This window comes from Macrobrachium rosenbergii, chromosome 27, assembly GCF_040412425.1.
Source record: "Macrobrachium rosenbergii isolate ZJJX-2024 chromosome 27, ASM4041242v1, whole genome shotgun sequence".
Lineage (NCBI taxonomy): Eukaryota > Metazoa > Arthropoda > Malacostraca > Decapoda > Palaemonidae > Macrobrachium > Macrobrachium rosenbergii.
The window spans coordinates 17,638,213-17,654,900 of record NC_089767.1 but is presented as its reverse complement, the minus strand read 5'-3'; the positions used below and the strand labels follow the sequence as shown (position 1 = coordinate 17,654,900).

General features: G+C 35.5%; 1 protein-coding gene across 1 annotated transcript; it reads right to left on the bottom strand.

Annotated features, from left to right (window-relative positions):
* Positions 1 to 5,111: 5,111 nt before the first annotated feature.
* LOC136853258 (uncharacterized) lies at positions 5,112 to 14,066 on the bottom strand. The gene is made up of 2 exons (XM_067128630.1): positions 13,759 to 14,066; positions 5,112 to 6,361 (listed from the first exon to the last, which is right to left on the bottom strand). Exon 2 carries the CDS (start codon positions 6,352 to 6,354, stop codon positions 5,800 to 5,802), a length of 555 nt encoding a protein of 184 aa, XP_066984731.1. The 5' UTR covers positions 6,355 to 6,361; positions 13,759 to 14,066; the 3' UTR covers positions 5,112 to 5,799.
* Positions 14,067 to 16,688: the final 2,622 nt, after the last annotated feature.

The window sequence follows — 16,688 nt, the reverse complement described above, 5'->3', positions numbered from 1 at the left end:
TCTTATATTTAAAAGACAAAATGTCTTGTACTCTTATTTTGATTCATTTTTATCCAGATATCCCCAAAACAGTATCAATTTAATTTTGTTTTATTACTAAATTTTCAGTCAGCATTTATAATAAAAAATGGAATTTATATTAGCGTAATGCCTATTGTTTCATTTCTGAAATCTTTCATTTTCGTGCTTAGTAAAAAGGTGTTTCTTAATAACTTGGATTTTGACATTCATATGAAAATGAGGAACTAAAAGTTAGGAAGTTGGTTCAGGAATATTCTCTATCAAGAGAGGGTCCATCTTTATTTCAACTTGGCTTTGCTAACTGGGAAACGAAATCCCAACCCATTAAAAGATATCAGTAGTGATTGATATAATTGCTTCTTGACGTTCATGCAATACAATAATCATTTCTGTTCTTCTACTTCTAGAGTCGTAGTTTTTAGCTGTTCTCACTCATAAATAAAAAAAAAAAGTCAAGCAAAATGAGCATTCTGTGAAAGCACATGATTCAAAAGTAAGGTCCTTGTATTTGCTGACTTGTGAATAATTCCAGACGAATTTCATAAAACAGCTTCAACATGGATTTGATACTGCATCTGAAATTCTAAAAATTATTTGAAAATCTTGTTTTTCATTTTCATTAATAAATGTTTGACTTTTTGCAAAAAGAATTTTGGTCATTGTCACAGGCACTATGCTCTTTCATATGTCAGGACTTTGCTAAATTTACGGTATATATGTGTTTCTAATTTAAAGGAATACTGAAAACGTAAAGATTTTAAAGAAGTTAATTGTGGAAAACAGCTAAAATTTACTTGTTTATTACCTGGTGGAGTTGGATCACAATCGCCGAAATGGTCATGTTCTCCTCCGACGCCTCAAATATTGCAACACCTAAAGTTTTCCCAAGACCTTCAAAAAACTAAGGAAACATTATACTTTATTACATGTCATTGTTTTACTGTATATATTCATAGCGTACAATGTAATGTGTTATGTAGTATATGATATCAAATGTTCCTCCATAAATTAAAACATTTTTTATTTTCCTTTGGCCAAAAAGCACCAGGGTCAACAGTAAATAAAAAAGTAAATAAAGTAAGTAAAAAAACGCTTGTTTTAAACCATTTAAAACCTTTAATTTGCATTTCCCAGAGAGGCCCAAGGATTTAAGAACCCACAAAAAGTTAAATTAAAATGTTATTATAAAACATTATATTATTATAATACATTATATATATATACAGTATATATATATATATATATATATATATATATATATATATATATATATATATATATATATATATATATATATATATATATATATATATATATATATATACGTGAATGTGGTGTGTCTGACAAAGTATATATATATATATATATATATATATATATATATATATATATATATATATATATATATGCGTGTATGTTGTATGTCTGAGTGCAAAAGTATAATTGTTCTGGTTACATTCAGACAGGCAAATACATGATCACAAAGCGACACTGTTGTATACGTATATAACATTATTTTCACGGATACACATACAAAAGTTTGCTGGCAGTTATCTTATACAGCACTTGTGCTAATTGCTAAATGAACCATCACCCTGAGCATAAGGCAAACGTTCGTTGCCTTGACCATGAAAGTTTTAATTAAGGAAGCAAATTAGAAAGAGAACAGACTTAACCTCTCTCTCTCTCTCTCTCTCTCTCTCTCTCTCTCTCTCTCTCTCTCTCTCTCTCATTATGATCCATCTTTTCCACTGATATTATCTTCTACAGTTTTCCTGTCCCTAAGGTACCAAAACCAGGACCTTTCCTAGATAGTGACCCCCAAGGGTTTTCGGGGGTCGTTATCTAGGACCAATATTTCTTGGGAGTCATTATCTTTATGATATTTACTGTCTTTTGTTTATGTTTTTACGGTAATCCCCAACACTCCGCAAAGGTGGATACATACCGGGTTAAAAAAATGAATCCCCAACAGGCTTGTACTAAACACGCCGCAAAGGTGGATACATACCGGGTTAAAAAGATTGAATTACTAAACACGCCGCAAAGGTGGATACATACCGGGTTAAAAAACAATGAATCCCCAACAGGCTTGTACTAAACACGCCGCAAAGGTGGATACATACCGGGTTAAAAAAAGATTGAATCCCCAAAAGGCTTGTACTAAACACGCCGCAAAGGTGGATACATACCGGGTTAAAAAAAATTGAATCCCCAACAGGCTTGTACTAAACACGCTGCAAAGGTGGATACATACCGGGTTAAAAAACAATGAATCCCCAACAGGCTCGTACTAAACACGCCGCAAAGGTGGATACATACCGGGTTAAAAAAATTGAATCCCCAACAGGCTTGTACTAAACACGCCGCAAAGGTGGATACATAGGTTAAAAACAATGAATCCCCAACAGGCTTGTACTAAACACGCCGCAAAGGTGGATACATACCGGGTTAAAAAAAAGATTGAATCCCCAAAAGGCTTGTACTAAACACGCCGCAAAGGTGGATACATACCGGGTTAAAAAACAATGAATCCCCAACAGGCTTGTACTAAACACGCCGCAAAGGTGGATACATACCGGATTAAAAACCTTGGGGGTCACTATCTAGGCCAGATCCAAAACTCGACACGAACAGACCTTAAAAACAGAAGTCGAGTGAACAGCGCCATCTGTTATGATGACGAAAGATGACGAGCGAGTCTGCGCCTCCTTCAGAACAGACTGGGCAGCCTCGGTTCCCGCGAACAGCACATCGTTATATCCTTGAAAATTAATTCTTACATGAGTATTTAATATGATTTTAGTTATAATAGTTAATTTTAAATTTTACTGTTGATGAAAAATTAATATGCTCTTGATTAATCATAATTCATTTCGTTATCTTTGAAAGTATTGAAATATTACCTTGATTAATAATAGTTTATTTCATTAGTTTTGAAAGTATTAAAAATATCTTGGTCAATCATAGTCACTTTCAATAATTTTGTAAGCATTAAGTATGATGATTTATCGACAAATATTATTCTGGCGGAAATGAAAGACAGAATCGTCATAATTTCATAAAAAAAATATTGAGACTATATTATACATTTGCCCTCCATTTTAGGTTTAAATGTAATAAGGATCTTTGATTTTATATATATATATATATATATATATATATATATATATATATATATATATATACATATATTTATATATATATATATATATATATATATATATATATATATATATATATATATATATATTTATATGTATATTTATCTTATATATATATATATATATATATATATATATATATATATATATATATATATATATATATATATATATATATATATATATATATATGCCTATGCGATTTACTAACCAGAGGATGAAGTTTTAATCCATACGTCGATTCTATTACTATCACTTGAACTGCAATCAAGCTCGTAATCAACATGATTCTTCAGATAGGGACCTGAAAAATTATAATTCCCAAAACTTTATATTTTCACAATAACTCACACAGAAGTTTAACAGAAACATACTTCAACGGTACTATAAGAAACAAGTAAAAAATGCGCCGAAGAGTCTTCTGCGCAATCGGGTTTTCTGTACAGCCGCTACAGCCTATAATCAAAGCCATCGAAAATAGATCTTCTTTCGGTGGTCTCGGTATAATGCTGTATGAGCCGCGCCCAATGAAACTCTTTAACCACGGCCCGTGATGGCCTATCCTATATCGTTGTCAGAAGCACGATTATGGCTAACCTTAACCTTAAATAAAATAAAAACTACAGAGGCCAGAGGGATGCAATTTGGTGTGATTGGAGGGTGGATGATCAACCTACCAATTTGCAGCGCTCTAGCCTCGGTAGTTTTTAAGATCTGAGGGCGGACACAAAAAGTGGGGACGGACAGACAAATAGCCATCATAATAATTTCGTTTTTACAGAAAACTAGAAATGAAGAAACTGTTGTCAAAAAATAAAATAACAGGCAATAGGCAGTACCCTAACATTCCAGCATTTTTGCAATTCTTTGGAAAATCTGTCCTTTGAGTTTATTCTTATTCTAAACGACTATGATATTGTTAAGGATTTGATACTGATTATATGACGTTCAGTTTTATATCTATCTTTATCTTGTTATGCTATTCATTTTTGTATAGACACTCTAATCTATTCTTAGGGCTTCTTTTTACGCTAAACTATAATGATTTATTTATTGATTTAATGTCAATTGTATGTTATTCCATTTCATAGCCTTCTTTAACTTGTTATTCTATTATTTTTAGTTATGCACATTCAAATCTACAAATACCTGCTTGTCGAAGGCTAATCAGTCCTCTTGTAGATAACTTACAAAACTTCTGGCGACTCTGGTCAGGATTTTTACCCTGTGATACATCTACACATGTATGCATACATATACATATGTATACACACACACATATATATATATATGTGTGTGTGTGTGTACTTGAAATAGCCACAATGCCCTCTTAACTTCTCAAATTCTACACACTTTTTTGGATACGCTTCTCACTTCAGCCCCTTAGGTCCAAATGCAAGAAATATGAAGTAATTCTGATGAAAAAACCATGTAGGCTCATTTTTTCTCTTACAAAAGGCTTCCCTACACGTCTTACATAAATAACATGTTGAAGACCATGTATTTTGGCAATTATGTTAAGAAATATAGAATATCCAGAACCCATTCAACTGGTAGTTCTACTATAAATATCAGTATAACCTTTCAACTCCATGGACCCTTGATTAATATCAAGGACAGCAGGAACTGCTTGAAATTAACGGGGGAAAATTTTTCTGAGTAATACTTATTTGTTTCATAATGCAGAGTTAATAATGAAACAATTAGATTTTTTACTGAAATCTAGAAGGTACAATCATATTATCTATATTTGTGTTCAATGAGGATGTAACAGAAATGAAAATTCCTTGTCAAAAGCAGACTGTAATTAAATGAAAATGACAGTATTTAAACCATAAAGTATCTAAAACTAACTGACCAGAATCCAGTCATTTGACAAATCAGTATCACAGCATGGAAACTCAACATTTAAATTAATATAATTTACACCTATAATAGTTAGAAACACTTATAAACGGATCAAAGTGAAAATTATTTTGGGGTAATTATCACCAAATCACCAAAATCCTCAAGGAACCAACCTTTCAAGTTCCACTCCAATCCGAGAGAGAGAAAAAAAGAAGATTGTTTACTAAAAGTGGTCTTTGACTGTTCAGCTTTTTACTCTGTTCTTGGCATTGCGCCAAAAATTCTATTGTAGGCTTCCTACATAAAATTAATGCCGACGTTTATTGACACCTCAAAAAAGCTAATCGTCTGAGATCACTTTAAAAGGAAGTTCAGCATTTGCACCAAAACAGCACCTTACATCAAAGTTCAGTGGTATTAATGAAAATAAGACAGAGTGGGTGGGTTTAGAGAATTTGGAAGGTTTTATGTGTATATGAAATTTGTACAGAATGCATTATAAACAGACTCTCGTTGTGGGGAATTCTTTTGGATATCAATCCCTCATGACCCATACTGAACAACGTCTTGTTTTTCGCGTGCAGGTACAATGAAAATTATGTTCTCTGCTCTCCATAATGATTCTAAAATTCCATATCCATTTGCGTATTACATCCATATGTTCACACTTCCTCAAAATTATAGCCCTATCATTTTTTGAGCTTTAGATATTTAAACTTATATTAAAACTGATATCAAAGACCATGTCTAACTTTATCACCAAAGCTTATTGTGGATGCGGCCTCTGATACCTTTGCTGGTATAACCAGGCATTCATGGAGTGCAAGGCATCAGCACGGAAGGGAATATCATTTAAAACTGTGATATTAGATAGCATGAACGGATCACGAGAATGTCTATTCCTTTCATCGAGAGGCTTCAGTACATCGCGTACAGGTATAACCTCTGGAAGGGGTCTCCTCACATCCCAGAGGGAAGCGCCCGCTTCCAGATGAACCTGACTGGCTCTCGGCAAATACAGGGGACTAGCTTCTTCGACCGCCGGATGCTGCTGCCGGTATCTAGCCAAGCTGGACTGGTGCCACATCAGAATATCGTTCTCGATTCTGCTCGCGAGAGGATTCAGGGCGAAGTACCGCCTCTTGTTTTTGTTCACGAGGGTTCTCTCTCCCTTCCAGCGTCTGAGCCACCTGTACACGGTGGATAAACTGCAGCCGCTCTCCCTGGCGATTTCCCTGGTGGGTATGCCCGCCATTCTGAGCCAGATGATGAGGGCCCGCTCTTGGAGGTCTGTTTGTGAGGCTCTGTGATATGACTTCATCGCGTGCCTGTGCAGAATAGAAAGCTGCGATATAGAGGTTTTCATTGCCCTGTTTGTTCTGCACAGTGTTTTTGTGTATTCTAGTTCAATAAGCATTAACGTATACTGTGGTTCATATAAGTTACTCATTCGAGCAACAGACGCTTAGTTATTAACTGGAGAGTTGTATAAAATACTTTGATACTGTGACAGGGAGTTTTAATTGTATTTGTGCTTATATAGTAAATTTATTGCTAACTTTTCAATATAAGTAAAGAACTTCAAAAGCAAAAACATAATTAAAGAGCAGCTATGTGTAAAAAATCTACCTTAGTGCCTCAAGAGAGAGAGAGAGAGAGAGAATGTGGAAAAAGTACATAGTACATAGGAAGAATATTGTTTATATGTCAGGAGTTGGAGTGTACATAGTACAAATACCACAGAAATTGCTCAGAGTGGTGAATTGCACAATCAAAGAGGCAAACGACTCGAGCCAAGTGTTCGGAGTTAAAAATCGCCTCTTAAGATTGGGCAAGAAAAAAGTAGACTTTAATCTAATCAGGCGTAAATCATGGCCAGAATGTCACTTATAACCAGATAGTTAAGACAGATAACTAAGTTGGTTTAGATAAGAGATATTATGGTCAAATGCACAGCTAACATGATTAAGCTAGGAAATATTCAGTAGCAAACTGCAGACCAAGAACTAGATCACATAGCTGAAAAGGAACAGTGAATCGAACGAAGGCTTAGGCCTCATCCATAAAATATAAACATACAAATCTTAAAGAGACGTTCTAGTTTATGTGCCAATCATCGTATACAAGTAAGGAAATATTCTGCTGACTGAATTTTCCCACCAAACTATGTAACTGTACGAAACAACATAGTTGGCAAACAATTGCATGCCATAGATCCTTTGGTAATGTGGGAGAAGGTTGTCTTTGAAAATGAAAAGGTTAAAAATTAATACCCAAAAGGTTCAGCAGTGAAAATTACTGTTAATAAAACAGTAGCCATCAAGAGAATCCCTATAAACTTGTAGCTTTTAGAAATCTTTGATAGGCTCATGATTTATTACAGGGGCAAAGAGGAACTATTCTGCAATGCAATGGTTGTTGATATTTCATGGTCATTATAATTTGTCAATATTTCGACCTCTTTCGACTGCAATTTTTAAAAAATTATTTCGTATAATTAGTTCACTCCACCCTATGTACAAGATATAAAATATACCTTCTTAATTAGTGACTGATATATGTAGACTGCTATGCCTAGCAGACCACCCTTTTTTTTTGGGGGGGTGTGCTTTTCATCAATATCAAGCCTAAAGTTTCAATTAACGATAAAGTCTACCATCCTTGCAGAGAGCGGTTTTCAACTCAGTTGAGTTCTTATGTAATGCCATCATATTTACGCATGTCTTAAGTTCCAATTCAGAGACATTCCTACTCACTGACTTTGATTTACACGTACTGATTTTCATAAAAATAATTGTTGTTTGCAATGGAAAATCAAGGGCTTTCATTAAAGAAAAACACAGAATCTATTCTACCATTATTAGAGCAATTTCTAGACTTTCAAAAAATATTACAATATTTAATGCAATGTTATGAAACCACGTCCTCCTGTTATCTTTATGGTAGAAACATTCCGTCAAATCTTAATCATTTTTTCCGTGGAAATTCATTAAGATATAAAAACTACTTAACGTATAAAGCTTACAAAGCTAGATTTCTCATTCTTTCGATGCTCAAAGTGCAGTGTTTCATAGTATTTTGAAATTCATAGCTATAATGTTTTAAGCAGAGATATAATTATGTGGTTCTTGGAGCTACTGAAAGAGTTTCTATAATAATAATGATAAAAACTACAACCAAAATAGTCACTGAAAAAATATACATTAGCCAAAAGTTAGAGCTATTCTGAAGAAATAACTGCTGACATTAGAAATGGTTAAAGTGAATCGATTGACTGGAAATATTAGAGGAAAAAACCTGTTTGTCTCAGCCTGAGATAGCCTCAGCGGTGAGCACTACGCCAAAATCAGAATTCCAAGATCGACCTTTTTCTCAAATTCAAAATTCCTTGCCAGCAAATGCATTATTGGGACAAACCTTCAAGAGCCCCATGACATGTTTCAAATTATGGTTAGAGCAGCAAGCACGAATTGGAACTGGGATATAAAATTTAGGCTAAAGGCCAAGCACTGGGACCTATGAGGTCATTCGGTGCTGAAACGGAAATTGAGAGTAAAGGAGGTTTGATAGGTCTAACAGAAGGAAAACCTTTGAAGCTGCAATATGAAACAATTGTTGGGAGAGGATGGAAAGTAAGATGGAAAAAGGGGATATGAATGGAGGTAGAGTAAAAAGAATGAAAGGGGTTTTAGCTAGGGGACGAAGGGAGGCTGCAAAAAACCTTAAGTAATGCCTACAGTGCACCGCTGGCGGCACTACCCTCCTACGGGGATTTTATGTATGGGATGTACTACTTCTTTGCAAATATAACACAACCTCTCTCATACCCATTGAATAGTTCTTACTCTATGACCAAACATTTTTGCAACTGAGAATTGCAGAGGGGAACATTATGTCTGGATTCGTTGATTTGTAGGTATAGTGTATATAAATACCTTCTGACAATAAACCGCTGCTCATAATTTCAGGGCCTTTTTTTCAAATACAATATACTCTGAATAATTCAAAATATTTTTTAAAATCAAAATCAGATTTATTTTCCTTTCCTTTTTCAGTTTTCTGTAAAAGAAAATTATTGCCCCGGCTTTGTCTGTCCGCCCGCATCTTTTTCTGTCCACACTTTATTCTGTCCGCCCTCAGATCTTAAAACTACTGAGGCTAGAGGGCTGCCCTGGCATATTGATCATCCACCCTCCAATCATCAAACATCATTAGTCTCATTTTTTCTTTTATTTAAGGTTAGCCAATAATCGTGCTTCTGGATAGGCCACCATCGGGCCGTGGTTAAAGTTTCATGGTCCGCCGCTCATACAGCATTATACCTAGACCACCGAGAGGTAGATCTATTTTCGGTGGCCTTGAGTACACGCCGTAGCGGTTGTACAGAAAACTTGATTGCGCCGAAGAAACTTAGACGCATTTTTTACTTGTTTTATTTTGGAACTAGAAATAATCACAGGGACAGCATTTATAACATTTATCGTAAAAAAAGACAATTTCCTTGAAGTCGAGTCATCTACTTTTAATGTCACTCATAATAGGGGGCGAGGCGGGGGTGGGGGGTTGAGGTCTACTGAAAGTCACTCGTCAATCACTCTAGAAATGCAAATGTTAAGAGTTCAGTCCGTGACAGATTACGGTTGTTGTGAAGAATTGTAATGAACCTAATGATAGGGATTCTTTCTCTCTGTCTGTCTGTCTGTCTGTCTCTCCATTTCCTCTCTGGAGTAGGGAATTTCATTGTAATTGCATATCCTCTTTTTTTCTCTCTTCCCATCGATTATTCTTGTTTGTCGGTCTACAGCAATAAATGCAGCCAGTTACGTAAATTAGCCTTCTAATCAAATTTTAAAGCATTTATGTCTCTCTCTCTCTCTCTCTCTCTCTCTCTCTCTCTCTCTCTCTCTCTCTCTCTCTCTCTTGTCTTTAGGGAATTTCATTACAATTGCATATAATACTCTCTCTTTCTCTCTCCTATCGATTATACTTGTTTGTGGGTCTACAACAATAAATGCAGCCAGTTATGTAAATTAGCATTCCAACCTCTCTCTCTCTCTCTCTCTCTCTCTCTCTCTCTCTCTCTCTCTCTCTCTCTCTCTCTCTCTCTTTCTGGCCTCGTAGCTCAGGTGCTAGTGCACGAATGATTCACAACCAAGTAGACCAAACTGTTCGCTCCCTGGACGAGAAAAGAAAAGAACAGGCACTGTTCCATAAAAATCACCAGTGTCCCTATCGGCCTAAATGTGAATTACGCAGCTAGTTGTTAGTTTGCTTTGTGGGTAGTTTTCGTGCGGGAGAGAGAGAGAGACGTGAGCGATCAGAATTTTATTGGAATGAACGCTGTTATGTAATTAAAATATGGAGGATATCACTAGGTAATTTATTCCTTATCGAAGCAAACTCGTTCACCAAGTCTCTCTCTCTCTCTCTCTCTCTCTCTCTCTCTCTCTCTCTCTCTCTCTCTCTCTCAGAGATACTGCATACGCTATGGCTAATTTAACGCATGACTCTGACTTCAAATATCTAAAATTGATATATTAACTAAATATATATCTTTTACATATTTTTTCCCAGTATAGCATTAATTATAATTGTTTTTAAGAGGTCTACAGAAAATCATCTCATAAAGTAAGAGCAGCAATAACAGCTATAAGTAAAACACACAAATCATAACATAATCAAGTATACATTAAAATTTATCTGAAATCAACATCTCCAATCGAGGTAGGATTTGATGTGTTGAATAAGGAGGCTTTAGGAAGCTAAACCAAAGCCGGTATTTCTTATCCTTTCCTCACTGTCTTATTCCTACTTTTCCTTTTTGCGTCATTTACTATATACTGTAGCCTCTTTTGACAGCTCTTGTTGACCCAACTACTGTCTCTGACTTTACCCTGGAGTTCGACAGATTTGGGAAGCTTTTTTTTTTTTTAGAACTTTTCAGGGGAGACTGTAGCACTAAACTCGTCGCAATAGAATATAATATAGAATACAATACTTAGCCAGCCAAATACACCTCCCTCTCTCTCTCACCGTGTGTATGTGTGTTTGTGTGTAGGCTATATATATATATATATATATGTATAATATATATATATATATATATATATATATATATATATATATATATATATATATATATATATATACTGTATGTATATATCTCTCTCAAGAAGAAAGTCAGTTTGGAAACTGAATTTACACATTGTTGCAAGATGATGACATGGTAATTACGAAGCATCCAATAGATTACATGAACAATATTTTTATGAGTGATAAACACAATAAAGTCAACTATTGCTAAGCTGCACAACATGACTGCTGCCCTACTAAATGGTTATCAGCGGTAATCTTCAAATATGAAATATTCAGACTTCCATTTTTTAGTCAATATTTTAATCTGAAACAAACAATATAATAGCGGATACAGACAGTATCGGTTTTTACAGGACTGATTTACAAATAAGTGTTGATCAAGGCAATCTTTACAGTAGATGAAATAATAGAAGGGCACTGGTGACTTTTTAAAATTATTTTCTACTTTTAATAATGCTGGTATATTTGGCATTTCATCATCCGCCATATTTGCAAGAAGAACACGCATTCTCGTATGCTTTGCAATATTGCATATGGCAACAGTTAGTCCGCTTCTGTCACCCCCAATGGAAACTAACTTCCTTTTTATGCTATTGAGGCTGACTGTTCATTCCAAAGTCTTAAATAAGCAGGCTTTCAGTAATTTTATGTTGTGTCTTTTATCTCTGAAGATGAACAGATGATGAAACTTCATTCCTCCAACGGAGCAAATTCGAAATACGAAGATAAGACATTACTAGATGATTTAAGGTCATATCTTTGTCCGGAGTCATAGGTAGATTTTTTTAAAGTTATATTCTTCCTCCTTTAGAGGCTTAAGGGCTGCTCCGAGAGCAAGAGCCCGTGCTGGGATAAAGCCAGCTCAATTTTTTTTAAAGTTATATTCTTCCTCCTTTAGAGGCTTACGGGCTGCTCCGAGAGCAAGAGCCCGTGCTGGGATAAAGCCAGCTCAATCAATAACAACAATATCCTTTAGAGGTGGGCAGTGTGGTAGCAATAATAAAATAAAATATGAATCTTTCCTAGGTAGCGAACCCCCCAGGGGTTTTAACCCGGTATGTGTCCACCTTTGCGGCGTATTTGGTACAAACCCGTTTGGGATGACCGTAAAAACATAAACAAAAGACTGCAAATATCATAAAGATAATGACCCCCAAGAAACATTGGTACTAGATAACGACCCTCGAACTTTGTTGGGGTCACTATCTAGGAAAGATCTGAAAGTATTAACAACCATAATAAGAAAAAAAAATATCAGTAATGGCGATAATGAGTGTGAAGACAGCGTCGATAAAACAGCGAAACTATAAGTGATATATAGATACGATTTTATCGTTAAACTATAAGTGGTATATAGATAAGAGTTTACCCTTAAACTATAAGTGATATGTAGATACGAGTCTATCCTTGAATTAGGTATAATCCTCATACATACACTATGCAATGACATTGACATTGTATCTATTTAACACTGTTTAATTACAACATCTTAGTTTACAAGAATATATGTTTCAGTTTTATGTCTGCAAAAAAAAAAAAAAAAATTAAATGCAGTCAGGCAACATTAGATCGTGATATTCTTTTGCGAAAGTAAATTTTTTTGTTTTGTTTTTCTGGAAGACCCATGACTGGCATATTCATTGGAAAATGACGTTTGTTTATTTTCTTTGTCTTTTAGTCTAATTTATCGACTGCCATCATTACTTTCAGAAACCGAAAGAGCTCTAATTTTGAGTTTGTTTATTATCTATTCCAGCTACCTTTTTCACAAAGGAGAACAATACGGCCTATTTTAACTATATGTTTAGGACATCAAGTGACATTTGGCATCACGATTGGATATGAAATAACAGTAATGGATCTTACAGGACTTTTCTGGCCTATCAAGGGTACATCCATTTCAGTACTGCAAATCGATTAACACAACTAGTTACTAGGTGTTTACTAGTTCAATGAAGAATTCTGTAACGAGACAATTATTAAAAGGTGCTTAATAATTCGATGAAAATTATGTAACGATGTACAGCGAATTAAACTGTGTTTATTGATTTAATGAACTTTATGATGTTTAGATATATAATGAATGATTATGTAAGATACCTACCCAGTTTTATGGTATTTAGGGATGAATGATTATGTCACGACAGTCATTTGGAGTCTTTCAGAAAAAAAAAAATTATCACGAAATGAGGGAGTCTCGATATTAGCTATGGTGTCTACGACAACTAATTTACCGCACATGAAAAATTCCATATTATGAATTTCAGTCTAAAAAGTTACGTAATTTAATTAAAACACAAGGTTTAGTACAGTTATATCTCTGCTTTCTAACAATATAAATATTCCTAGGTAATGGAAAATCGACTGAAGCTCTTCATTAGTCCCAAAATTTCTCAGACAATTTGCATACGAAGGATAAAGACGTCTCTCAAACTATTTAAAGTGGCGGAGAAAATTTACCCAGTGGAAAAGAAAAACGTTTCCCCCTGTTCCTTACCTCATTACCTTCATTAGTCCTAAAATTTCTCAGACAGTTTGAATACGAAGGATAAAGACATCTCTCAAACTATTGAAAGTGGTGGAGAAAATTTACCCAGTGGAAAAGAAAAACGTTTCCCCTGTCCCTTACCTCAATAACCGAGAAAATCAGCTCCTAAGATCAGCAATTTCTTTCCAGGCAACAGCTCTGCTTCAGTCCTGAGTCATGTCTGAGATCCAAGTGAGAAGCTCAAGTGAGCATACAGACGTAACGACCCATTTCTGGGGGCGGGGCCTAACACAAGGGATATCTGATTAGCAATCCATGAGTGGCTGTCCCGGGAGAGACTTTCTTCTATTGGCCAAAACCCATAGCTATAAATGAACTAAGGAAATAAGGCTGAAGTTTATGTCAAGATTAGTGTGTTGAGGTTCGACTGTCCGTCCCCAACAACCCTCCCCCCTCCCCCCACCATCGACCTTTTTTCTCTCTCTCTACAGAAATAAGTTAGTCAAATAATCTCCTCAGTGTTTATACACTATACATCCATTGTGCAACTTGAATTCAGCAGCGTAATAAGGAAATCTTATATATATATATATATATATATATATATATATATATATATATATATATATATATATATATATATATATATATATATATATATATATATACACACACGTATATATGTGTGTATGTATATGTATACATATATAGTATATATATACATATATACACACACGTATATGTGTGTATGTATATTTACATGCATATACATAAATACAAACGCATATGATATATACATAAATATACTAAAAATATATATATATATCTATATATACATATATATACATATATATGTATATATATATACATATATATATATATATATATATATATATATATATATATATATATATATATATATATATATATATTTTTACGTGTATCTCCCAGTAGAAGCGTTGATGCCAAGTGTTTCTCTTCTGGTTTTCGATAAATATATTTGCTTGACTCACTTTCTGCTCACTGATATTCAAGTGTGCTTACATTCCGAGGTGGTCTGGCCTATCTTGGTTGTCCCCCATCCAAGTGCTGACCAAATCCAATGTATCTTAACTTCGCTGAACAAAAGACTAGCAGTATAACCAATGTATTTCTGCCTTATTCCTTAGAAGGGCTTCACTCCTGAGGGTATTGACCTTCCAGTTCTCAGTAAGTCTTTTGGGATAAGGTTAATGGACCTAGACCTTTCCCGTGGATGCCACAAAAGTGCGATGGATTATTGAGGAGATAGATCCATGTAGTTTCCCTAACATGGGACTTTAACTCTCGCCTCTTTCTGTGAGAAGCAAAATTAGAACCACCAATAAAGATATGCAGTTAACCTTTTTGGGCTGCAGTGACCTGAAAGTAAATAATTGCTTTCCAACCTTCCGGTTGTCCCATGATTTCCCAGCTTGACACAGAAAGGTCATTCTGTAGAAGAGTGGCCTCAGATCCTCTGAAAAGCGCCAGAAAAGAATCCCTCTAATGCTCTGGGTTCCCAGTGCTCCTTCCTGAATCATCGGAGGATTGCCTCTGATACTCTAATACCAAAAGAGTCGCAGACCTGAACTGTCAGTTTCTGTGATTCCTTAAGGGCACTTGCGCAGTTCAACAATTGTCCCTGAGAACATTATGAATCTCTTGGGCTATGGGTATTTAGAGTTGTCTACAACTTCATCTCAGTTTCTTCTTCCCGGTATAAGAAGAACTAATAGGTTGACAAACGTGGCGATGCATAGGAGAGATGGCAAAAAGGTGGGTGTACTTGAAAGGACAGATCAGACTATTTTGAGATAGTTAGGGTTTGCGAAGAAAGTGGACGAAGGGAATGTATGATTCTGAGGTGTCTGGTAAAGGAGGAAAGGAAGGATTGTAAAGGTTGGTGTGGATGGTGGGAAAGAGGTGCTGGAAAGAAAGGGCCTTAATTCCTAATAACCAGAATGCTCGAGAACAGGATAGGGATAAGTGGTGCATTGTGAGTAAAGGGGGTTCGACGCACTGCTTTTGAGTCTTCTGTGTAGGTGCACGAGGCGGCATATCCCCCAAGGGTAGTTCCTCGCTGGGTGAGCGGGTTCCGTTCTCAACTACCACTCTGTTGGTCGTGAGTTCGAATCTCCGACCGGCCAGTGAAGAACAAGAGGAATTTGTTTCTGGTGATAGAAATTCATTTCTCGCTATAATGTGGTTCGGATTCCACAGTAAGCTGTAGGTCCCGTTGCTAGGTAACCAACTGGTTCTTAGCCACGTAAAAATAAATCTAATCCTTCGGGCCAGCCCTAGGAGAGCTGTTAATCAGCTCAGTGGTCTGGTTAAACTAAGATATACTTAACTTTTTTTCCCCCAAGGGTTTTATTGCGTTCATTCACGATTTAGAAGTTAAGTAAGACGAGTAAAGCGATGGCTTGTGATGATGGAAAAGACGCCTATTTGTAGATTACATTTAGCAGAGCAGGTAAGAGACTAAGCTTCTATTAGGACTAGGTGTTGCATTTCTCGGGAAAACTTGCGCATTTCTTGAAACAAACTGTGACGCGGATTAGTTTTTTGATAAAAAAAATAGTCAGAAATGCTTGTAAAAATACGAAACAGAATATTCTAAAGAAGGAATTAATAATGATTTCCTTTATTTATCATCTCCAAAGAAATGAAAGCGCACCAGTCAAAAGAATAATTAATAAACTTTTCCCAATAGTAATGGCTCGTCGTCGCAATGAAGTTACAAAATTTCACTTCTTATTACTGCACCTCGGGGAATAATGGGTGACAAAAAATATGCAGTCCGTGCAGCCGCGCCAATACATATAGAAAATGCAGTCTGGAAGGGCCTCTTTGTTTATATTACTCCCCAATCATTAGCGCTGAATAAACAAATATCCCATGTCCAGAAGTCCGGAGCAAAAATGCCATGTTTATTCGCTCTAACGTACACCGATGTTTCATCCGTTATTCATGAGTGTCACACATCGTTGTGTTAACAAGTAATTATTAGAGGCCTCATAACGATTGATTTCTATATATGTCTTTTCCCC